The sequence below is a fragment of the Gorilla gorilla genome, chromosome 4, assembly GCF_029281585.2.
Source record: "Gorilla gorilla gorilla isolate KB3781 chromosome 4, NHGRI_mGorGor1-v2.1_pri, whole genome shotgun sequence".
Lineage (NCBI taxonomy): Eukaryota > Metazoa > Chordata > Mammalia > Primates > Hominidae > Gorilla > Gorilla gorilla.
Window position 1 is genome coordinate 135,363,882 of NC_073228.2, and position 26,548 is coordinate 135,390,429.

Below are 26,548 nucleotides of genomic sequence, written 5' to 3' on the forward strand. Positions count from 1 at the left end.
TCTTTAAACACTGGACCAGAAAAAAAATAGAATTATGAAAATTACAGTCTCTAAAGTTCATTCTAAGGGTACATTATTTAATCTCTCAAGTCTAATTATTTAAGCAAACAAAATATTCTTCCTTTAAAATATTTTAGAAATGTGACATAGGCAACTTCTAAATCCACCTAGAGAAAAAATAAAAACAAAGAAACAAACACTGTCACTTAGGTTTTAGATATCCCCAAATTTTAGCTTACTTTTAAGCAAAACAGTCCTACAAAAACATAAGATAGCAGTGAAAAAAATTTCCATCAACATCAATAACCAAAAACTACTTCTAAGGGTTGTACTTACATTAAAACCAATGCTCTGTTACTATTAATTCTTGTCTATATTTTATCAAATGCGGCATTCTGCCTAGTACTTGCTATACATACAAACAGAAGTATCACAGCTTACCTATTATCATGAAAAAGATTAAAGTATAGTATTATAAATGAATAATATGAAATACATTTAAATTACATTAGATGTAAAATATAGGATTTTACGTAGATTAGAAAACTATGCAAGATGGAGAGCTAGACTGTTAAATAAACTGCTAAAGGACTGTTAATAGTCAGACATGAAAGAGAGGGCCAGGATATGACAGAGCTGAAGAGTCAGAGAAAAGCAAAGAGACATGGAAGAAAGCAAAGATTAGTGTTTCAAGGGCAAGCTTTGATGTCAGACAGACCTGAGCTACTAGCTGCTTGACTTCAGGCAAATTTCGTTCTCTTTATAAACTTTGGTTTTCTCATCTGTAAATGTGAGCAATACTATCTCCCCCAGGAATACTGAAAAATCAGGTAATATAGGCGAATGTTGTGGTGTAAAGGAAAACAGGACTTTAATTCTTAAGAATGGACTTACTTTTACAAAAATTAAAACGAGAATAGGGTGGGGCACATTGGCTCACCCCTGCAATCCCAGCACTTTGGGTGGCGAAGGTGGGTGAATCACCTGAGTCAGGAGTTTAAGACCAGCCTGGCCAACATGGCGAAACCCTGTCTCTACTAAAAATACTAAAATTAGCCAGGAGTCAGGTGGCGCGTGCCTGTAATCCCACCTACTCAGGAGGCTGAGGCAGGAGAATCGCTTGAACCCAGGAGGCAGAGGTTGCAGAGAGCTGAGATCACGCCATTCCACTCCAGCCTGGGTGACAAAGCAAGACTCCGTATCAAAAAAATAAATAAATAAAAATAAAATGAGAATTGTACAAACCCAGAAGGGAGAATTATTTATTTTACTCAGTTTACATTAAAAAGTAGAGGCAGGTCTGAGTAAAGGTACTAGAGAAACAGGAAGTGCTTTCCTGGGGAGAGAAGGCAGTCTAATTTGACAGATAAAGCAAAGGAGATATCTCATTTGATAAATAATTTGCATTTACTCTAAATTGACTCCTTATAATTTGGTTTGTATTCCTAAAGATTAGAGTTAAATGTTCTAAGATTAGGTAAGAGAAAATAAGAGGAAAAAGGGCTTTCAAAGGTATTTAAAGTATACAGAAAATAAAGATTTTTTTTAAAAAGTCTTTCTTTAATTGACTTTTGAAAACAAACACATCAATTTTTGGACACAGAGGGTGCAACAACAATCCAAGGAAGCAAACCATTAAAGAGGTTGTCCAGTCCTACTAATAATAAAGTAGAAGCAACTTTAACAATGTTAAAAAGTTACAATTTTCTATTAAAGGGAATTAACTGCATCAACTGCAGCAAGCTGAATCACTATACAAATTAAGATGTACAGAAAATACGAAAAGTCCTTATATCTCTTGCTGATGCTATTTAACATCGCTTCTGCTTTTGAATGCTCAATAGAGAAAACACTGTATAGCTATAAATATGTAAAGCTGGTTACAAATTCGTAGTAATTAAAGTGTGAGGTGCATAAATGAAAACTATACTGCTATGTACAATCCATGCTATGCCATGAATGAAACAGTATTTAGTTGGCAAAATATCCATGCTTATTTGAAAGCTGAGTTGATAAAGCCCATTTGGCAAGTAATTGTATCATTCTTACCAAAACAGTCTCCTGAGAAGGTGATGCAGTAACAGAAGAAAAATCGTTTAAAAATATTCCTCAATACTTCCCCAACACTAAATTTACTTAGGATAAAAGTACTTGGTTTCATATTATGAAACTAAAAAGGCTACATAAATATCGCCAATATGTAAATAAAAAAGAATCCCAATATTTAAAAAGCGAACAAAAAATATGTTGACAAGAAATGGGGAGGAAAAATACAATTCCAGTTAAGCAAGCAAGGCAGTTTATTTCTGGGATTGTTACAATGAATAACACAGAGATGTTACTTAGGCAACTGTGATTTTAAAAACAAAATAAAAGCTATGTGATTTTTAAAAAAGAAAAACAGATTTCCTGAAATGTGAAGAACTCTTAGATCAATAAAAACCATACTTCCGTCTTAACTTACAGATGTAATTCAAACTAGTAACATTTTTCACTTTAATTTTTAGGAACATTCTTTTAAAATTATATCATGGTTTGTTTGGGATTTTGGAATTATCTATTCTTATCTCAAGTATTTGTTCTTTCCTTACATTCTTTCTTTTCTATGACAACTCATCCTCTACTCTTACAGAACTGAGTGCTGCTAAAGGCAGAGAACAAGTTTCTGTTCTTGGTGCCTCTTCCAAAGAGGTCTGGCACACAGGAGATGCTCAGAAATTGTGAAACTGAACTCATTAAACATTTTTTTCAATTAAAAAATAACAAATGTTCAAGAAGAAAACTTATAAAATACAGAAAGAAAGCAGAGAAGGAAGGGAAAAATTACCTATGAAATTATGCCTTCCAAAAACCACAATCAACATTTTGATATTTTTCCTTCTAGTCATTTTTCTGATGTGTAGTAGAATTTATTTAACCAATCCTTGTAGTTGGACATTTAGGGTGCTCCAACTTTTAGTGTAGATAAAACAACTTGGAGCATCTATATATAAATCTTCGTCTAATTACTATTAGAAACAGAACTACTGAATCAAATAATTTTGTCATTTTAAAATATTTATTGGCTAGTGCGGTAGCTCAAACCTGTAATCCCAGCACTCTGGGAGGCTGAGGCGCGTGGATCACCTGAGGTCAGGAGTTCCAAGTCAGGAGTTCCAGACCAGCCTGGCCAACATGGTGAAACCCTGTCGCTACTAAAAATAAAATTTATTTATTTATTTATTTATTTATTTATTATTTTTTTGAGTCGGAGTTTCACTCTGTCACCCAGGCTGCAGTGCAGTGGCATGAGCTTGGCTCGCCACAACCTCCATCTCCCTGGGTTCAAGTGATTCTCCTGCCTCAGCCTCCCGAGTAACTGGGATTACAGGCATGTGCCACCATGCCCAGCTAATTTTTGTAGTTCTCTTGCCTCAGCCTCCCAAGCAGCTGGGATTACAGGTGTACGCCACCATGTCCAGCTAGTTTTTTTATTTTTGGTAGAGATGGACTTTCACAATGTTGGTCAGGCTGGTCTCAACCTCCTGGCCTCAAATGATCTGTCCACCTCGGCCTCCCAAAGTGCTGGGATAACAGGCGTGAGGCACCGTGCCCAGCCAGAATTTTGCCACTTTTAAAGCTTTTAATAGAAAGGCATCACTTTATATTAGCACACCAGTCTAAACTTTTATAAACTTATAACATTTTCAGTTCTGTCCCTGACCATTCTTTTTGTCAATCTGTGAGGAAACAAATGGTATCCAGTATTAAACTGTATATCCTGGATCAATATCAATACAGATCATCTGAGTCATGTTTTCTGCCTATTTTTCCATTGAAGTTTTAGTGATTTTTTTTCCTATTTGATTTCTGAGAGCTCTTTATATATAAAGGGTAGTATACTTTTGTGTAGCATAAGGAATTGTCTGAATTCACTTCAGATGACTGTCAAGAAATGTAAGATACATTCTCCGAAATGCAAAAAGGCCAGTCTGATAGGTAAGACAGCTCTCCCAACAAAACAGGCTCCAGAAACCTTTGACTTCCAAGATAAACTATTTCTTCTGTATTTATGTGGCTGAAATAATTAGCATTTTACTCCTTGGAAACATGTTTGGAAGGGACAGACAGGTTAATATAAACTTCTGCAGCGCAGCATTTTATTCGTATTTATATTCATAACCAAGCATTTTCTTGTTGGCACAAAGCAAGAGACCCAGTAATCCCTTCTGAGTTTAAGCAAAACTATTTTTACCAGATAGTCCTCTTTTTTGGGTACCAATATAAAGTTATAATGCTTGAAAATACTCAACTGACTGTTCCTGGCGACCTCAGTTTTACACCTCTTGCTGTAACCAAAGACAGAATTCAGGTACAGTAACTAATTCCCACACCCTCACCAAAGGATAATGTGGAGATGAGATACTGATTTAGCTGCCTAAAACTTGAGTACAGCTGGTGAGAATGTGATAGTAACAAGTTGAAGAGAGTTATAATTACAGTGTTGTCTGTCTTTAGATGATACATGTCACAACTGTGTCACTGGTCAAAATGAGACGCAGTTAATGGAAGAAAGATCTATTCCAGACAAAACCCATTAAGGCTTCTGGAAGTGGAACTCAGGGCATTACCCCCTGAGGAATTCTCCTCATGCATTCTTTTCTGCCTTCTGGATCCTCGGTTTTGTCCCTTTTTCACAGTGACTTCCAGTCATCCCCAACCGTCCCTGACCTCTTCAGTGTGGGCTGGCCCCTCTAACATTCTCCTTACTTGATCCCCATTTGTGAGACCATGCCTTTTCTTACAGTGTTTGCTACAGTACACTCGACATTCAAAATTTTGGTATTTTAAAGTAATGATTTTTATAAGCCACTCACCTCAAGGATAGAATGAGTAATGAACTTTTAGAAAAAGCTCAGGGTATTTTAATCCTCTGAGTTCCAAATTAAATGAGGAGAAAATGTGTTTCCCTGACTGGAAAGAAGAACTCAGGAAGATGAGGATTTCTGATTGGAAAAACTTTGAGATTTTTAATTATTGAAAAAATATTTAAAAATAGCTATCATTAAAGATGAGAGTTGACACAATTCCAAGTTGCCTCCCAACTGTTCTCTCTGCTATCACTGCTATATTATGCTGTATCCACAACCCCAAATCACTAACACAGCCATCAGAGAGGTCTTCCTAAAAGAACAAATCTTATCAAATCCCATGTCTTCTTATGGCTCCCTGTCATGACATGATGAAGTCTATTATCTTTAGCATAATATTCAAGGTCCCTCATAACCTACTTCTCTTGCTCTGGCTCTAGTTACATATACAGAAACACAATCTATTCAAACCTAACAAGTTTGTTCCTGCCTCCACTTATCAACCTGTAACATGAGAACTTGGCAATTTGCTTAGATTATTCAACTTTTGGAGGATAAGAACCTTGATCTATTTATCTTCCTGTCTCTGGCTTAGTATATAATAAATGTGTACAGAATAAGGGTTCCTGATGTGAATTTCTCAGAGGTAAGGACCATCTCTTTTTGTTCCTATAACTATAATCTGGCACAATTACCAGGAACTTTCAGGAGGCAAGTAAGTATTTTCTTTTAATGTATTTTTTGAACTTGCTTTATTTCATTCACTGATTATTCACTGTCTTAACTTATTCAATAAATACAAACTGAGTGCCTACTATGTGCTAAGTATTGTACTGCTCTTGATTAGAACTTTTGTAATTGCTTCAGGAAGCTGCTAATGTAATATATACTAGAGTCATCGCCAATCATGACACTTTAGTGGACTAATTCCATCAGTATTTTACAGACCTTAATTTACATTTAAAATCTTCAAGTATTACTAAGTTTTGGTGATATCCCATTTTGGAAATAGAAATAGGTCTGATTAAAAAGTTTAACTTTAGAATTCAAGAAGGAATAAATGGTGCTGCAAAGGAAAAATGATTAAAAAAAAAAAAAACTGGTGAATAAGTCCCAAGATTTAAGGTGTACAATTTGTAGAGATCAGGAGACTAAAATTGGACCAAAAATATTTAAAAATGGATTTCATAAAATAAAATGGACAGTCTTTCCCAAAATTCAAAATAATGCTATTATATAATCTGAAAGCGGTAACTTCATGAAAGTGATAGGGAGAAGTTCAAATGTATTCTTATTTGAGTACTGTTTGAAGACTTTATGATACATTAGTTATATAACAAAGCAAAACTTACCCAAGCCTCCCCCCACCCCAAATAAAAACTTTACAGCGAAGATGAAAATTCCTGCATAGCTAAGATTGGCATTACCTACCTAAATAGCTTTGGAGGCAAGATACTAAATCGTGTTTTATCCAAAATCTTCCTGATTTTGTTTCTTCCACCTGAAACAGTATTTGCTTTAACTTTCTTACTTCCTTTCTCCTGTGATGTCTGTTCAATATCTCCTGGCACATGCTGGATAGAATGGCGATTACTTTTTTTTTCAGCAATTTTGGGAATATGAGGAACACCAGATTTCTCTTGTTCAGTCCTAAAAAGTAACTCTTTGAACACTGTGGAAATAAAACAAATGCGTCATTTCATTTCTTTTCTTCTCTTCAGAAAATTTTTATACCAACAACAAATTTTAAGGATAAACACAGTGACTTTCCATTATTTGAACTTTCTCAGTCTCATTCAACTAAACACTGTCAAGTATTTACCCGTCCTTTAGCAGCTATATCTTCTTCTTTCTTTAGTTTTTATACCTGATTACACTTCTGATGTTGCCCAACACTAATAAAAGGAAAGTCAGTGGGGGGAAAGGGAAAGGAAGTGGGCAGGCTGCAGGCAAGTTTGAAAAAAAACAGAGGTTTCTATTTAGTTAATAAGTAATATAACTGCTAATCAACTAATTTTATAGAAACAGATATTTAGGTTCTATTGTATGTTATTTCTTATAATACAGCTGACCCTTGAACAACACCAGTTTGAACTATGTGGGTCCATTTATACTTGAATTTTTTTCAACCAAACATGGATTGAAAAATACAGTATTCTTGGGATGCAAAAACCTGCGTATGGCTCTGAAGAACCAACTGTGGGTCTTGAATATGCACAAATTTGGGTGTACATGGGGTGGAGGTCCTGTAACCAACCCTATGCATATACCGAGGGATAACTACATATGTCACTTGAGATGAGACCTGATTACTGTAGTCAGGTTCAGATTGTAAAATTTAGATGAGAAAAGCTTTGCTGGACTTTATTTTTACTTTTACCAAAAGCAGTAATTTTGGTTATTGATTGATTGACTGATTTTGAGACAGAGTCTCGCTCTGTCGCCCAGGCTGGAGTGCAGTGGCACAATCTCAGCTCACTGCAACCTCCATCTCCCGGGTTCAAGCGATTCTCTTGCCTCGGCTTCCAGAGTAGCTAGGATTACAGGCATGTATCACCACACCCGGCTAATTTTTGTATCTTCAGTAGAGATACGGTTTCCCCATGTTGGCCAGACTGGTCTCGAACTCCTGACCTCAGATGATTCGCCCACCTTGGCCTCCCCCAAAGTGCTGGGATTACAGGCATGAGCCACCATGCCCGGCCTAATTTTGGTAATTTTAATTTGGTAATATATATAGATTCCTCACGGTCACATTTATGAGGCTATGTCATTCAGTAAAGCTGCTAAAAAAAATATCCACTTCAGTGGTCTGAAGTAAAAACAAGTAAACAACCAATCATATCTTAGATACTGCTTTTTTTTTTTTTTTTAATTTTGAGACAGAGTTTTGCTCTTGTTGTCCAGGCTGGAGTGCAATGGCGCAATCTTGGCTCACCACAAACTTCACCTCCTGGGTTCAAGAGGTTCTCCTGCCTCCCAAATAGCTGGGATTACAGATATGCATCACCATACCCGGCTAATTTTGTATTTTTAGTAGAGATGGGGTTTCTCCATGTTGGTCAGGCTGGTCTCGAAGTCCCAACTTCAGGTGATCCACCTGCCTCGGCCTCCCAAAGTGCTGGGATTACAGGCGTGAGCCACCATGCCTGGCCCTTTTTTTTTCTTTTTTGAGAAAGGGTCTCACTCTGTTGCCCAGGCTGGAGTTCAGTGGTGTGATCAGGGCTCACTGCAGCCTGGACCTCCCTAGGCTCAGGTGATCCTCCCACCTCAGCCTCTTGGAGCAGTTGGGATTACAGGAGTGTGCCACCATGCCGGGTTAATTTTTGTATTTTTTTGTAGAGATGGGGTTTCGACATGTTGCCCAGGATGACCTCGAACTTCTAGGCTCAAGAGATCTGCCAGTCTCAGCCTTCCAAAGTGCTGGGATTACAGGCGTTAAGCCACCGTGCCTGGCCTCAGATATCTTTCTATCAAGTCAAACTAAGTCTGGTGAATTATTTCATCCTTAATGAGGGTGCAGGTACATTTGGGAAATTACCTGTTTAGCAATCTATTTGCCTACACCAAATTTTTGCCTTGTGAGGATGGCTACATCTCCTTGGGATAAAGCAAAGATAAATCTGTATAAGGTTAAATATCTAGAAACGATGAGTCATGGTGCCTGAAGAAGCCTGAATTACAGAGAAACAGTGGTCACGTATTCTTAGAATAGACTTAAATGGCTTCAGCTGCATGAGCTGTGGAAGCAAACACTCAGCTTATCATTACATACAGCTTTGAGCAGTATATGCTGCACCTTTTTTTATTTTTTAAGTTGTAAATTGTGTAAATATGTCCACTGAAAAATCCAATCACAGAGAATTTTTTTGGAAAACGACAGAAAAGGAAAGTAAGAGTTTCCCACAAAATCAAAGAACTTACAAGTAAGATAGAAATGGATAAAGCCTTAAGAATGGATTAAAATACTTACAACTTGGTATTCACTTGTAAAATCTGGACTGATTTGAGGGTTTCAACAGAAGGATGATACCACATTACCAAAGCACAGCGCAAGTTTATGAAAAGCACATTTTTCTGCTTTCAAAATGATGGAGACTTTTTAGAAGTTACCTTCCATAAAGTCTGCATGATTAAAATAAAATATTTAACAAATTTCACTTGATTTTAAGCCATATGGTAATATATACACACACATGTGTGTATGTGTGTGTGTGTATACATGTATATATGTACATTTATATATGCATTTTTTGGAAACAGGGTCAGGTCTCACTCTGTCATCCAGGCTGGAGACCATAGCTCACTGCAGCCTTGACTTTACGGGCTCATGTGATCCTCCCACTTCTGCCTCCTGGGTAGCTGGGACGACAGGCATGTGCTACTGCACCCAGCTCATTTTTTCTATTTTTGTAGAGATGCGGTCTCACTATGTTTCCTAGGCTAGTCTTGAACTCCTGGGCTCAAATGATCCTTCTGCCTCGCCCTCCCAAAGTGATGGGATTACAGGGGTGAGCCACCACGACTGGCCAATACTTTTTAAATCTAAAATTCAGACATTCATTCAAAAAATGTTAACCTATAAATATAGGTCAGGCACTTCACTTGATGTTTGTATATTACTACTGTTGTGGAACTTACAGTCAGTCTAAGACGCATAAAACATAACCAGAGGAACTACTTAAAACAGTAGGAAAGGGCAATCTTCCTTAAGCAAGTCATCTTGTAAAAAGAAATCAGAAAGATGAGAAGATTTTAACTAGGCAAAGGATGAGTAATCTTAGGTAGAGAAAATCTCAAGTTCAAAGTCCCTGTGGTAGAAGGAAAGTTCAAGAAAATTAAAATGACTAGAGAACAAGGTAGAGATGAGGCCAGTTAATGCTATGCTAAAGTATTCAAATTTTCTGTTAGAGCAAAAGGAAAACTTTGAAGGGGTGATTTCCTTAGTAGTGTGTATATAAGGTAACTGAATTATTTTTTAAAATTGTTAAATTTGGCTGGATGTGGTGGCTCATGCCTGTAATCCTAGCACTTTGGGAGGCTGAGGAGGGTGGATCACCTGAGGTCAGGAGTTCGGGACCAGCTTGGCCAAAATGGTGAAACTCCATCTCTACTAAAAATACAAAAATGAGCCGGGCACGGTGGCGCATGCATGTAGTCCCAGTTACTCCAGAGGCTGAGACAGTAGAATCGCTTGAACCTGGGAGGCGGAGGTTGCAGTGAGCCGAGATCGAGCCACTGCACTCCAACCTGGGCAACAGAGTAAGACTCTGTCTCAAAAAAAAAAAAAAAAAAAAAAATGTTAAATTTCTCCACTGGACATGAGTATGTAATTATAAGTAAAAATTTGTGGAGCTTGTAGTTTGTTTCAAAGAAGAGAAATGATTGCGTTAAATTAAAAAAAATAGAGACAAAAATGAAAGGATAGTGAGTACACATAACTACAATGCTATTAAACAGCAATATCAGACATTGTACATGAATCAAAAGTAAAAGTGCAAAAGAATCTATAAAAGCTTAATAAAACTGACTACATAAAAATTAAAAATGTCTCTTCCCACATATGTATATATACGCTCACAAACACACGAAACTAAAGTCAAAACACAAACCACTTGGGGAAAATACTTTCAACTTTTCAACTCTTTAAAAAGAGTTGAAAGATACTATTTTAATTTATAAAGTGCTCAAACAAGTCAATAAAAGATGAGTAACAATATAAAAAGGGGCAGATGAAATCAAGACTTTACAGAGGCCGGGCGTGGTGGCTCACATCTGTAATCCCAGCACTTTGGGAGGCCGAGGCAGGTGGATCACGAGGTCAGGAGATTGAGACCATCCTGGCTAACACAGAGAAACCCCGTCTCTACTAAAGAATACAAAAAATTAGCATGGTGGCGGGCACCTGTAGTCCCAGCTACTCAGGAAGCTGAGGCAGGAGAATGGCATGAACCCAGGAGGCAGAGCTTGCAGTGAGTGGAGATCGTGCTACTGCACTCCAGCCTGGGCAACAGAGCGAGACTCCATCTCAAAAAAAAAAAAAAAAAAAGACTTTATAGAAAAGAAATGCCAAAACACACAAAAAAGGTGCTCAACCTTACTTGTTATTAAATAATGCATATCAAAATTTAAAAGACTGATTATACCCACTGCAGAGGCTTTTTTTTTTTTTTTTTTTTTTTTGAGACAGAGTCTTGCTCTGTTGCCAGGCTGGAGTGCAGTGGTGCGATCTTGGCTCACTGCAACCTCCGCCCCCAAGGTTCAAGTGATTCTCCTGCCTCAGCCTCCCGAGTAGCTGGGACTACAGGTGCATGCCACCACACCCAGCTAATTTTTGTATTTTTAGTAGAGACAGAGTTAGCTAGGATGGTCTCAATCTCTTGACCTCGTGATCTGCCTGCCTGGGCCTCCCAAAGCACTGGGATTACAGGCGTGAGCCACAGTGCCTGGCCAAGACATTCTTATACACTGATGAATGAAGCATAGATCGTGATAAACTTTCAGAAAGTAAAACCCTGCAGTGTCTGTCAAAAGTAATTCCACTTTGAGAAATGTATCATATAGATGGATCTATATGAGCATAAAAGTACAAAGAATTTTTATTGTATCTGTTAATAGCAAAAACTATAAACAATCTAAAATATCTATCAGTATGACATTAACTCAACAGATTATGGTAATAATAGAATTCTATGTAATAATAAAAATTATATAACAAGTAGGTCTGTATGAACTGATGTGAAAAAGCACAGAATATTGTACACAGTATGGTTCCATTGTATATCTATTTTTAGTATTTTAGTTTTCAAAATATATGCACTTACTACTTTTATTAAAACTTAAAAAGACAAGTTATCTGAAAAATGGGATTTTTGGGTTTAGAGACAGAGTCTTGCTCGTTGCCCAGGCTGGAGTGCAGGGACACAATCACAGCTCATTATAGTCTTGAACTCCTGGGTTCAAGTGATCTTCCTGCTTCAGCCTCCCAAGTAGCTGGGACTACAGGTGCATGCTACCATGCCCAGCTAAATTTTAGTGTTTTGTAGAGACCAGGTCTCACTATGTTGCCCAGGCTGGTCTTGGAACTCCTAGCTTCAAGTGATCCTCCCGCCTCAGCCTCCTAAATTGCTACGATTACAGGCATGAGCCACCATGCTTAGCTAGAAGTGGGATTTTTAAAGATTTTAGAAAGCTGTGGAAGCCAAGAGGAATAAGTTAAAATTCCAGGATAGGAAGAGAGTAAACTGAGACTGCCAGCTGTTTTCTTCCCTGGGTGCATTTGCTAAATCTAAACATGAGGTGTGGGTCAGGTAGAGGGACTCTTCGAGGAGAAAGAGAACTTTAGATGGCTGTGAGCACTTGCATGAAAACTAGAATTCAATGAAGCCTAAAAGCAGTGTCACTTTTCTCCACAGGACAACTGCTATTAGTAGGAGTTCCCTTTTCTCATTCCTCAAGCCAGGCTTCTCCTGGATCTCTGTCTGTACCACAGTACTCACATCCAGGTTTTAGGTTGCCTTGAGTCCAACCTAGGGCATACTAGAATTAAAATAACAGTGAATTCATTGCTGGTAGTGGTACTTTGAATTATGGTATTCTTCTGCGAATTGCCTGTTGCTATTTGCTTTTCAGAGTTCTCAACTAAGTGGGTCATGATTCTGTCCAGGTTTACTATTAAGTTCAGTGGGAGATGAAGGGTGGTGTGCGTTTACTCCATCTTATCTGGAAACGGAACACTTAATTTGATTTTTATCTTCATGGACATAAAAGATAGCAAACTTAAAATCTGTGTCTGATATTCTGGAGCAACTGTGCTTCTGTTTCTGTTGGTTCTGGCTCATACTGACTTTTAAGAGTGCCTCATAATCTTTGCTTGACTCTGTTTTTAAAAAATTATTTTTAGAAATAACAAGTTGCTGTTAGTATCCTCTAAAGAAGATATTTATTTTCTTTTGTCAGGCACCTATAATCTAAGTCCAGGGCCAAAACTGTAAGTTTTTCTTGGTCACCTAGATGGTCAGTTAGGTACAGCGCACATCCACTTCAGAGAGAGGTTTTCAAAGTCTCAATCCTAACAAAGGTTGTAACGCTACTATTTTATCCTTTGGTGGGCACTAAACTACAAACCTGTAAGGTTATCAAGGAGCTCCTCTCAGTTTTATTCTACGGATGGGGAAATGGCCCTGGAAAAAGAGACATCACTTTGGGATATGGTCCCAGGAGTGGGAAAAGGCTTTGACACATCCAGAGTTTTTCACTATCTTTTTGGATTGTTATGTTTGTTTATAGTTTTTCACAGTCTAGCTCTTTTAAGTTGTCTTCAGTCAATACTGGAAGTAGAAAGCTGACACAAGTTTTGTTTAATACATTTTCCTCAGCTTATAGTGAGGCCTTTGAAATATAAGAGTCACATCCTTCTTTTACTCTGGGATATTCTCTGCTATTATTTCCTAAATATCTTCTTCCTTACATTTTCTTTTAGATATCCTGGAATAGAGCTTAATTTTACTTTGTCTTTTTGTTTCATAGTATGGGAGATTTTTCTCAACTTTATTATCTATTCTTTCAAACAAATGTTTTTGTCTGTAAGAGTTACTTCTTTCTCAATGATTGTTGTTTATTCTTTCCTAATATCCTGTTCTTGTTTCAAGGGATACTTTTTTTTTTTTTTTTTTTTTTTGAGATGGAGTCTCGCTCTGTCCCCCAGGCGGGAGTGCAGTGGCGCAATCTCGGCTCACTGCAAGCTCTGCCTCTCAAGGGATAAATTTTTAAATTGCTCTGTGCAGTGTTCTAGAAATGTTTTTATTCTCTCCTTTAAATATTTTCTCCAGAATCTATAAGATCACTCATTAGGTCTCTACCACACCCTCTCAATGATCCTGATTCTCCTTATGCTTGGTGATCCCTGATCGTCAGTTTTAAGTAATAAAAGGACTGAGAATGGTTTGTTCTGGTATTGTGTCCAGAGTTGGTTCCTTCCGGTGGGTTCCTGGTCTCGCTGACTTCAAGAATGAAGACGCAGACCTTCACGGTTGAGTGTTACAGCTCTTAAAGATGGTGTGTCTGGAGTTTGTTCCTTCAGATGTGTCTGGAGTTTCTTCCTTCTGGTGGGTTCATGGTCTTGCTGACTTCAAGAATGAAGCCGCGGACCTTCGCAGCGAGTGTTACAGCTCTTAAAGGTGGTGCAGACCCAAAGAGTGAGCAGCAGCAAGATTTATTGTGAAGAATGAAAGAACAAAGCTTCCAGAGGGTGGAATGGGACCCTCGCAGCTTGCCCCTGCTGGCTGGGGTGGCCAGCTTTTACTCCCTTATTTGTCCCTGCCCACATCCTGCTGATTGGTCCATTTTACAGAGCGCTTGATTGGTCCATTTTACAGAGTGCTAATTGGTCCATCTTACAGAGTGCTGATTGGTGCATTTACAATCCTTTAGCTAGATACAGAGCACTGATTGGTGCGTTTTTGCAGAGTGCTGAATGTGCATTTACAATCCTTTAGCTAGACACAGAGTGCTGATTGGTGCATTTACAATCCTTTAGCTAGACCCAGAGCGTTGATTGGTGTGTTTTTACAGAGTGCTGATTGGTGTGTTTACAATCTCTAGCTAGACAGAAATGTTATCCGAGTCCCCACTTGACCCAGGAAGTCCAGCTGGCTTCACCTCTCAGTATCACTGAACCAATGTCTTCTGGTCACAGCTTTCCTTTTTGTAGGTGTCCTCACTGTGAGTTTGATACAGGACGACCTAACTGCTCAACTCTATTTCATGGTAATGCCAGAGTTATTAGGGCTTTATTATGGGCATCACCACATCTAGAGTAAAATGCTCCATTTCTACAAATATTCCTTTGTAATTTAATAGATAAATTAAAATTCCAGAATAGAAAGAGAGTAAACTGAGATTGCCAGCTGTTTTCTTCTCTGGGTGCATTTTCTAAATCTAAACATGAGGTATTTAGCTTTCTCCTTGGTATTTTGCTTTCCACCTGGGGTAAGGAAGAAAGAGGTGACTGCTATGTTCCCCCTTTGCGGCACCATGTAACTTCTACCCTCTGCTATATCCAACCTAGGGTTCTGTTGGCCAACTGTTTTCCCACTACTCAAAGGGTTCTGAGGGTATGGCTTCTGTCTTTTGCATCCTTCAGATCTACTTTTCTGTGTCCCAGAGTTCATGGGGGTTCACATTATCTCTGTATTTTTATTCAGAATATTTAATACCAGTTAGTAATCTTTATGTGACAGGTACAAAAGGTTTAAAGGTATTAGATACTTAGAAGAAACCTAGGAAATAGTGCTAGAGAAACTGAAGCTTGGAAAGACTAAATAATTTGCTCAAAGTAAGAGAGCAAGTCCTGCTTTCTTATTTTTCGAAACTGGAAATCTCTTTCATTTAACCTAAAAGTTGGCATTTCTAGATATTAGTCCAAACTCCAGGAAATCAAAAAATTCTGAAGGCTTACTTACTTATTCTATGCTAAAGTAATATAATACTAAATTGCCAATTGACAGTTTACCAGATTTAACATGATGTAATTCAGTCAAAGGGACTCAAAAAGAGGAAAAACCCCACGTTTCATTTTTCATTATGACTAAGCACAATATAAAAAGCCAAAGTGAAAAAAATAAAACTCACACTTCCCTTCCGTAGGCATAGCTTTTAAAGCCAACTCTTACTTCTCAAATTGTAACCTAAAAAACCTAGAGAGATTTGTTTTCCTCCCTACTTCATAAGGACTCTTAAATTTTCTTTGTTATTTCAATTGCTATATGATTTTTACTGTTACTCTTTTCAGAATTTCTGCAAAAATCCTAAAGGGTCTAAGGCAATCAAATCACAGTAAATCTTTCCTAAAAGTTTAAAAAAACACACAGTAGATTTGGTTAAAAGTATGAGCTTAGTCACTGGTTTTATTTAAATATAAACATGATAAAAACACAACAGAGGCACTGTAATCATTTTTTCCACACAAAGGTAGAGTATGCTCTTATTAGAAATCTGTAATTCACTAAGTACTTAAGTCAATGCTTTACTCAGTTTATTTCCATAAAACAGCTAATCTGTCATTCATATTACTTCAGAAAGCTGGCTTAAAGATTAGAAGTAGACTAATTTGCACACTAGCTGGGGGAAAAATGCCTGATTATGACTTCTTAGTTTTATTCCGGACATTCTATATTTCATTCAGTATCCCTCTAGCAGAGTACATAACACACGCTCCATAGGAATTTCATAAATAACTGAAGGTAGCTGTACACCTATTTTAAAACTTACTATCAAAATAGTTAAAAATATAATGAAAAATGAAAATTCTAGATACATAATAGTTCAAAACTAAAGATTCTGAAACTAGCTGAAGAGCTTAGACAAAAACATGTTTATATTTTACTATCTTTTCTTCCACTGTAATGACTTTTCTATTACCAAATTAAGAAGAAAGAGTTCAGGCAATTTTTACAACAAAACTCACCAAAAATGTTGGTCTTCACAGTAAGTGCAAGATGAGTATTATTCCTCAAAATTTCAACAGCTTTCATAAATGTAATATTCTCAAAGTTTTGTCCGTTTACTTCCATAATCTTAAAAGTATTTAAAAAATACAAATTAATATAGAACAGTATTAGTTACTCCTACAACCTTAAAAGTTTAATAGTGAATAAATAAAATGAAACTTGAATAAAATGTACTGTGTGAACAACAGTTATCTCTGTGAGAAGCTGGACTACTGTTTTTTTCTCTATATTGTTGTATTTTCCAAATTCTTTACTATAAACATTTTTTTTGACAGTTAATGCCCTCTGGGATCATACTGAGGAAATGTAAAAAATACCCACACCAGATGGTTTACAAAGGAAAACATTTAATCATGGCAGATCAGCTCATAAAAATTATTGCCTGCAAATGTATATACAAATTTGTCAAATATTCTCAATGTAAATTTACTGAATTTCAAAGAGAGGTAATTCTTTTAAAGGGAGTACTCTAAATATATTTAATATGATTTTCTGCCACTGATTGAATCAGGCAGCCAAACAGCAAGAAGCACAACTGAAATGGGTTCTTCTTCCAGGTAAACACTGCTGACCCTTCACAAGAGGGCTTCCCCAATTTGGCTATACCTCAGAATCATAGAAGCAGTTTATTTTAAGAAGTACTGATTCTAAGGGAAAAGGATAAAAAGATATAATGAGCAAAAACTAGTCAGAACAGAGAGCAGATCTAGGGGATCAACATAAAAATTTCTAAAGGATAAGAAAAAGAGTGAAAAAATATTAGGGAAAGAAAAAAAAATTCCATAGAAGTAAAATTCCCAGAGTTGAAAAAAGACTTGCATCTATGCACTAAAATGTCTCATCTAGTACCATGCAAAAATAATAAAAAGAGATCTATTTTTAAAAACATATCCCAATGAAATTTCTTTGTTCCAAGGAGAAAGAATAAAGAATCTATAAACATCATTGTGGGAAGATAACCCAAAGGTACCTACAAAAGAAGCGCAAAGAGTTTGGATTTCTCTTGGGCAACATTAAGTTGACGTGATAACTTTCTGTGACTTTAGTATTCTGAGGGAAAAGTCACTGGGAAAAAAATGTTACGCTCTATTGAACACAAGTATCTTCAGGAAGGCAAGAACATATAATACTGTATCACCCATCTGTTCCTTAAAAAAGTACTAAAAGAAGTACCAAAGATAACTGTGAAATGAGTTGAAATAATGGGGATATACAGTGCAAATGAAATAAAAGTGATCAATGAAATCAGTTAAGCGGGTGTAAATGTCCAAATGCTTGTTTAAAAGCTTATGAAACTTAACGCAAACATCAAAAGCCTTCTTGAAACAGAAGACACATAATGTTAAAAAGTAACAATAATGTAGATCTAAAATCTCAGATCATTTCAACAGTAGTTGGGAAGATTGAAGGAAGAAGTAAAAGCATGATAAATTTCATTCTCAAGAACGATTTCACTTGTGTGTGTGTGTGTGTGTGTGTGTGTGTGTGAAGAATTAGATTATTAAATGTGTCTGTGATACAAATAACTGAACAATAAATATACTGATTACAGGATCCTAGCTATCAGACATTCCTAATGAGTAGTCTGGGGTCAGGCCCAGAAAACTCTATTGTGGAAGCTGTCCTGGGAATTGTAGGCTGTTTAGCAGCATCCTCGGCCTCTGTCCACCAACATGCCAGTAATAATCCCCAAGTCATAATAATAAAAAATATCTGCAGACATTGCCACTAGTTGAGAACCACTGTTCTAGAGTGTAGAACCTTTCATAATATGAATGAGCTAATTTTTAAAAAATGATAACATGGCTCCGTTAAAATAAAGCCACATTCTAAAATGAAAGAACAAAATTTTAAATGGGGAGAAAGCAAGTTTCCTAAATGATTCTGATGATCTGGCAGATTTGGGAAACCACCCTTTGAAGTACATGAGAATCATCTAGAGCAGGGGTCCCCAACCACCAGGACACAGACCCATGGCCTGTTAGGAACTGGGCCACACAGCAGGAGGTGAGCAGTGGGCCAGTGAGCATTACTGCCTGACCTCCACCTCCTGTTAAATCAGCAGTGACATTAGATTCTCATAGGAGTGTGAACCCTGTTGAGAACTGCAAATGCAAGGGATCTAGGGCACTCCTTATGAAAATTTAATGTCTGAATGCCTGATGACCTGAGGTGGATCAGTTTCATCCAAAAACCATCTCCATCACCCCAGCCCCAACTCCCTGGTCCGTGGAAAAACTGTCTTCCATAAAACTGGTCCCTGGTGCCAAAAAGGTTGGGGACCACTGATCTAGAGAGCTTTGTTAAAATTACAGATGTTCAGACATCATTGCTTGAGAATGTGGTCAATATGACTAACAGGATTGAGAGAAGCCTGAGAATTACATTTTTTATGTAACAAAGTTGCCAGCAGATCACATTTGGAATAGGCTGCTCTATACTTACCTAATGCCTATACCAAAAAATAAAAATCACCATCAAATTCCTAAGAGTGTCTTTTTTCCTAGTCCCCCATTTGGCTCACTTTGCTTATGGATATACTTATGTTACCATATGAACATAATTTAATGATTACCATAACCTTCAGTAATCTGCAGCCACTTACATTTGAGAGTACTATGAGGTAGAAGTGCTGTCTTGTTCAAAACCTGCAAGGGTGCTAATTCATATATTGATCGTTCTGGAGTATTCTCAAGTTGCCAGCTTATACAGTTTCCTAATCCATGAAGGATAGGCAGGCCCATTCAAAGGAGGTCATGTTGATAGAGCTCAGTAGACCATGTTATTTCTGGCCACACTACACCAAATTTTCCATTAAAAGTAATAAATATATGACAAATACTTTTAAAAATAAACCATATGCAGATACTACCGCTAAAAAAAGGCTCAGAAAAATATTTCCTTAAACTGATCACGCTTTCTGGAAGATGAGAACAAAAGCAGCAGGCATAATACTTTTAAGAAGGCTTGAATATAAGTGGTTGGTTATTTCCTTACCTGATCACCACGTTTCAGTCCTGAATCAGCAGCTTTGCTACCAGGTTCTACTCCTTCAACAAAAATACCAAATCCCTTCTCACTCCCTCCATTAAGGCTGAATTGTAGAGGGGACTCGCGGGAAGCCTTTTGCAGCACAACCTGTCTCCACTTAGCCTTTGCAGCACAGGCAATATTCAATAACCGGAGATGACCATTCATCTTCTGTTAAGCAGAAAAGGGTAAATGTATATAAATGTATCTATTCCTATAGGTTTTTAAAAAGTCAACGAAAATTATTAGAATTAGAGTTATAAATATACATGTATAAGCTGAGGTAAACAAAACTGAAGAAGGGGGCACTCCCACACCAAAGCACTCTCAACAAGATTTCTTAATATGATTATAAGACTTTTAAATTATCATAGGTTAAAAAAGATTTCCAAGTGATGTCTCATTTACAGAGAGATGACAAAAAATTACCTATCATTTATTTATTTATTTATTTATTTATTTTGAGACGGAGCCTCGCTCTGTTGCCCAGGCTGGAGTGCAGTGGCGCGATCTCGACTCACTGCAGGCTCCACCTCCTGGGTTCATGCCATTCTCCTGCCTCAGCCTCCCGAGTAGCTGGGACTACAGGCGCCCGCCACCATGCCCGGCTGATTTTTTGTATTTTTGGTAGAGACAGGGTTTCACCATGTTAGCCACGATGGTCTCGATCTCTTGACCTCGTGATCCGCCTGTCTCGGCCTCCCAAAGTGCTGGGATTACAGGCATGAGCCACCGCGCCCGACCTACTTATCATTTCTTAAACTTTTCCTAATACACACTCTACTCCCACCTTGCTTATCTCCTGGCTGTTAAATAAAACCAGAATCTTTTAAAACCTTTATTCAAAACCTTGAACAACTTGAACCACCTTTTTAAATATTGTCCAATGTTCAAAGAAACATTCAAGTTTTCATCTCGTCCAGAAAAGGCTTCCTTCTTGTATTATTTTAGCTCTTCCTTAAACTCAGTAATAGTCTACCAGTTCTAATTCCAGTTTCAATTATCTCAAATAGTGTTAATATGTGCAAATCTCACATCCATAACAAAAAGCTAAAGTTTTTTTTTTTTTAAAGCAGACACCAAGTCTTACATTTGTTCTGATCCTACATTGATGTCTTTGAGTATAAAGTAGAAGGCAATAAATACCTGATGGCTAACTGATTACTGGAAAAAAAAATCCCATGACTTTTTTTTCCACATTCTGATGTCCCTTGAATATTTACAAAGCCAACACAGGATGACTCAAATGATAATGGAGTGCCTCTATAACCTTTTAATCAAGTCCCCAGTGTTGTTCACTCTCCCCATTTTGTATAGAGCACACGTGCTGCCGAGAAGTCAATAGGAACCAAGGGGTAATGAAAGGGACCAAATTTGCCAATTTTTCCCACTTCATTCAACTCAATCCACTTATGCTCTGTAAGTAATTAATTACAGCTCTTGAGCATTTGCTATGTCACAGGTTTTGTGTACAGACTGTTATGCCTATCAGCTCATTATAATCCTTACAATAATCTCAATGAACTAGGAACTACTATCTTTACAAATAACACAACTAAGGCATAAGATCAGGCAATGTCTGAGTTTACAAATCTAGCAAATGGTGGAGCTTGAGCTGTACTCCTAAAACACTATGCTGCATTACTACTTATTTCCTAAAATTTCAAGTTGCTTGAAGGAGGCAACCAAGTCACAGCTCAAAGTTTTATATCTGACAGGGAGTTTAAAATGAATTCATGAACAGCTACTGTGGACTTGGAGGGAATTATCTTAGGTGCTGTACATTTAGAACAGGTGAATCCTATATAGAAAAGAAACCTAGAAAGTCTTAATATAGATTTGATATTTAGGATATGCACTGATAGTGAAACAGAGTTTCAATAGGTGAGGAAAAGAAAATTCTAGCATGGTCTGGATGCAGAACTGGAAAATAAAATAGTCTGATTTGGCTATAATCTAGGGTACACAGGAAAAAGGGCAAAAAGGTAGGCAAGGGACCTGAATATATGGGTGAGGAACTGCTTTGGTAGGAAGTATAGTTTACTGACAAAGAGAATAATAGTCATCACATGTGTGTTTTAAAAGCAATCTTTTGGCCACACAGAATGAACTAGAAGAGAAACTAGAACTAGGATCAGTGAGCAGATTATAATAGATCAGATATAATGAAATAATTAAGTCCTAAACTAGGGAGTAAAAAAGAAATGGCTGAGACCGTAAGAAAATATGTGAACATACATGTGTATGACTAAATCAGTGACCTAGGTGACTTTAGCAACTGACTGGAAATCCTGGCCAGGGAATTCAAGAAAAAGAGACTGAGGGTACACATATAACACCAGGTTTATAAGCCTGAGTAACTAAGAGATAAGAATGTCAATACAGAAATGGAAGATTTGGGCCAGGCGCGGTGGCTCAGACGCCTGTAATCTCAGCACTCTGGAAGGCCGAGGCGGGCAGATCACGAGGTCAGGAGTTTGAGACCAGCCTGGGCAATCTGGTGAAACCCTGTCTCTGCTAAAAATACAAAACCTAGCTGGGCGTGGTGGTGCATGTCTGAAGTCCCATCTACTCAGGAGGTTCAGGTAGGAGAGAATTGCTTGAACCTGGAAAGCGGAGGTCGCAGTGAGCCAAGATTGCACCACTGCACTCCAGCCTGGGCGACAGCAAGACTCCGTCTCAAAAAAAAATAAATAAATACAATAAATAAATAAATAAATAATATAAATAAAAAAAATGGAAGAGTCAGGAAGGAGTGTAAATGTTGTTTTAATTGAGGTGGCAGAGAATAAATGAACAAAAGTCTAGAATACAGATTCGGAAGTTCTAAGAATGGACATTTAAGACACAGGAGAGAATGAAAGCTATTGCTGTTCTGAGTTTGCTAGTGTTGGGGGGGACCACTACACTCTGAAGAATATAAATTATTTTGAGCCTTACTGTATCTTCCAGATTTTTTTCAAATTCCTCTAGAAATCGAGTCATAGCAGGGTCACCTTCAAAATCATTAAAATGATTATTTACCCATAATAATACAATCCGTGTCACCTGTGGAAACATAAAAGAGGCAGCATATGGTTATAAGAGGCATTCCTTCTGCACAAGTGGATTCCAAAAGCATGTCTAAAACTCATGAAGAACTGACAACCCTCTTGTTCCCTCCCTTGTGTAAAAAAGGCTCATTCTAACAGAAAGGCATGGTTTAATTTGAGCTTTTGCTTCCCTGTGCACAGAAGTAACAGAGCCAGGACACTGTCCACTCAGTGAGAAGACACAAGCCTGTTTGTTAAGATAAAAGTACACAGAATGTCTATTTCAGGTAGCACCTTAAAATGCAAACTTCATGTCATAAAGTAGGCAATGCTATCAATCAAAAATCCATACCGAAAGCGTTTCCATGGTCAAGAACATGTTTAACCAAAACTGTAACAAAAACAAATCTGAGTCTGGTGCAGTGGCTCACACCTGCAATGCCAGCAACTCAGGTGGCTGAAGCAAGGAGGATCCCTTGAGTCCAGGAGTTTGAGACCAGCCTGGGCATAGCAAAACCCTGTCTCTATAAAAATTAAAAAACAAAACAAAAACTCTTACAAATCTGAAACTTCTTTCATTATAAACACTGTAAATTTTCAAACTGCAGAATCGTTTACTTTGCTTCAGAAAAGTTAAAAATTAACGAACGTAAGCTGATTTGAATAACATGCCTAACAATGTAAGAAATGAGTCTTTTTTTTAAATCGTGGTAGAATCCACATAAAATTCATCATTTTAATGATTTTAAAGTTCATAATTTAGTACCTTAACAATACTGTGTAACCATCACCACTGTCTAGTTCTGAGTTCTGGAACATTTTCATCACTCCAAAAGTAAACCTCAAACTCATTAAGCTTTCACTTCCCATTCTGCCCTCTCTCCAGCCCCTGGCGGCCACTAGTCTGCTTTTCTGTCTATCTGTCTGTTCTGGCTATTCCACATAAATAGAATCATACAATACCTAGCCTTTTGTGACTGGCTTCTTTTACTTAGCTTAATGTTTTCAAGGTTCATCATGGTGTAGTAAGTATTAGTACTTCTTTTCTTCTTATGGCTGAATAATATTTTATTGTATGGCTATACCACATTTTGTTTATCCATGATGGGCATTTGGGTCATTTCTTCCTTTTGGCTATTGTCAATAGTGCTGCCACGAATATTTACGTCAAGTTTTCGTTTGCACACCTGTTTTTAATTCTCTGGGTATTTACCTAGGATTAGAATTGCTGGGCTATATGGTAACCCTATGTTTAACTTTTTGAAGAACTGCTCAAACTGTTTTTTCCGCAGAGGTAATACCATTTTACATTCCCACCATCAATGTGTGTAGGGTGGGGGTGGGGAGGAGGGTTCAATGTCTCCATACCGTTGGCAATGTTTGTTACTTTTTCTTTTTTCCCCCTTTTTAAAAGCCATCCTAGTGGGTGTAAAGTGGTATTTCATTGAGGTTATGACTGCATATCTCTATGATTAATGATGTTGAACATCTTTGTCATGTGCCTGTTGGCCATTTACATATCTTCTTTGGAGAAATGTCTATGCAAGTCCTTGGTCCATGTTTAAACTGTGCTGTCTTTTCGTTGTTGAGTTGTAAAAGTTCTTTATGTATTTTGGATATTAAACCTTTATCAGATATATAATTTTCTCTTATTCTGTGCATTGTCTTACCTTTCTGGACAGTGTCCTTTGATGCACAAATAATTTTAATTTTGATGAGGTCCAATTATCTCTTTTTTCTTTTGTTGCTTGTGCTTGGGTATCATATTTTCATATTTGAGAAACCAACGCCAAATCCAAGGCCATGATAATCTACCCCTATCTTTAAGGCATTATAGTTTTAGCTCTTCTGTCTCTGACCCATTTTGAGTACATTTTTGTTTATAGTATAAGGTGGTAATCCATTTTCATTCTTTTGCATATGGATAATTATCACTAAATCATATTCTTGTTCATTCCCAAAGCATGCCTTTATTTTCTTGGCAACCAAGGTAAATATATTTAATTCTAAGAAAAAGGGTGAGAGGTGTGCAAGCCTGTAGTTTTAGATGTTAGTCTCCTAAATAAAAGAATTCTGCAGTTTACCTGCAATTAGTTTATTTCCTTTAAAATATAACTCAAAAAGACACACCAGACAATTATGATCCTACTTTTATTTTCTTGAAACAACTTATTTCTTACCAATTTGTGGAAGTATTACTAGTCTTTCCATTAAATGTGCAAACATATCCCATGAAATAAGCTAAGATAATTTATTTAAAATAGTGAACAACATTTAATACAAAAAAATACTCAAAAGGTAGATTTAAATAAGTCACAGGAGAGATATATTAAGGTTTGATAAATTGTTTTCAAATGATTGTGAAGTCTGTAACTCAAGAAAATAAAAATATTCCCATTTTGAAGCTTAAAAGCAATCTGCCCTCTTGAAAAAATGTATTTGATGAATATTCTTTCTAAAATATTAAATCCGTTTTAAAATGTTTTATTGATCTCCAGAAGCAATCAAGTATTTCGGTAAAATTCTAAAATACTCTCATGTAACTATTATGTTTCCTGAACTTATAGCTATACCAGAGCTTTATTTCAGTTTTTGCCTTTTAAGGCTCTTGTCCACTTTTAACATGCTATTCTGTCATAAAAGTAAGCAGAGAATGTTTATACTGATGGTTCAGGTTCACTAATTTTTTTAGGTGTACTGAATCTTATTATCATAATAAACAGGTAATCTATCAACTATAAAAGTTTCATGAATAAAATTTTGGGTTAAAATCACTTTCATGTCCCTTATAAAACCAACCTTATCTCTTAAGCTGTCGATCTTAAACCATTCCAATAGTTTGATCCCAACATCCAAAGGACTTTCAAGAAATGTCCTATAAGTTAATAGAAAATCTTCTATATAAGTTGGATCCACGATGGAATGTTCTTCTATTAAATGCATTATGAGACGCTCAGGTGTTGCCTAAAAATCCAAGGATAGGAAGGATTAGAAAATAAACAAATGACCCAAGAACCAAAGAACTATTGTTGATTACTCCGCTTTGTAGCTACTCCATTAGACAAATCGTCAAAGTACAGTTTCGCCTTTAAATCCTTAGTGCTGGGAGAATTGGAATGCAAACTTAATTGTAATCCACCAGCACCCAGAGGTTGAGAGACAGAAAAGGCAGAGAAATAAATAGCCAACAGCACTCACTACGCTGAAGCTGTTTTCACTGGCATTTCATCATAGCAGGACCTTTGAACTTCATTAACTTAGCCCTGGTGTGGGCTGTTACTGCCACTTCTCCTACAACCAGGGCATGTATTTATTGCCTCAAGGCAACAAAAGAGGTGAAAGTTAAACTAAAGAAAGAAAGAAAAAGAAAGGAATGAAAGGGAAGAAAGAAAAAAGAAAGCTCTTCTCCAAATTTAATCCACCTCAAAAATCTTTTCTGACCAGGCTGTAGGAAGAACACACCAGTTCAAGAGAGCCTGTTTCATTATTGTTACTTCCCAGAATAAATATTTCCTTTTCTACAGTTCCTCTCATACAGTTTCCTCTCCATGCTAGGTCACCATATTGAGAGGAACCAGAAGTTCTACAGATAGTTTTGAAATTAATTCAGAGTTTTAAATGCTTGTTTCCAACTTTATAAAAGAATATAAACAGGCTGGGCACGGTGTGGCTCATGCCTGTAATCCCAGCACTTTGGGAGGCCAGGGAGAGCGGAACACCTGAGGTCCACAGTTCAAGACCAGCCTGGCCAACAAGGTGAAACCCCGTCTCTACTAAAAATACAAAAATTGGCTGGGTGTGGTGGCAGGCTCCTATAATCCCAGCTACTCAGGAGGGTGAGGCAGCAGAATTGTTTGAACCCGGGAGGTGGAGGTTGCAGAGAGCGGAGATCATGCCACTGCACTCCAGCTTGGGCGACAAGAGCGAGACTTTGTCTCAAAAAAAAAAAAAAAAAGAATATAAACAAACATTTCCATACTGCTCTTCTTTGAGCTTCTGAACCAATGTTTATTACCCTTTGTAGCTTTTTCAAAGGTTGGTACAAGAACAAATACAGAAACAAACAAGATGTTAAGCCTGATATAAAAACTGTTATCCATAACACTCAACCTTCAATTTGTTGCAG

The 26,548-nt window shown here is 37.2% G+C and overlaps 1 protein-coding gene across 12 annotated transcripts in view; it reads right to left on the reverse strand.

The window, feature by feature from the left end:
- Window positions 1-26,548, reverse strand: part of RAPGEF6 (Rap guanine nucleotide exchange factor 6) — a 212,071-nt gene that overhangs the window by 49,802 nt on the left and 135,721 nt on the right. For all 12 annotated transcript variants that reach the window (XM_031010808.3, XM_055386558.2, XM_031010805.3 and 9 more), the window contains 5 exons: window positions 25,222-25,386; window positions 22,331-22,438; window positions 19,358-19,561; window positions 16,318-16,426; window positions 6,282-6,522 (listed from right to left, as the gene is read on the reverse strand). In XM_031010808.3, coding sequence (XP_030866668.1) covers window positions 6,282-6,522; window positions 16,318-16,426; window positions 19,358-19,561; window positions 22,331-22,438; window positions 25,222-25,386 — 827 coding nt within the window. The remainder of the gene's footprint in view (window positions 1-6,281; window positions 6,523-16,317; window positions 16,427-19,357; window positions 19,562-22,330; window positions 22,439-25,221; window positions 25,387-26,548) is intronic.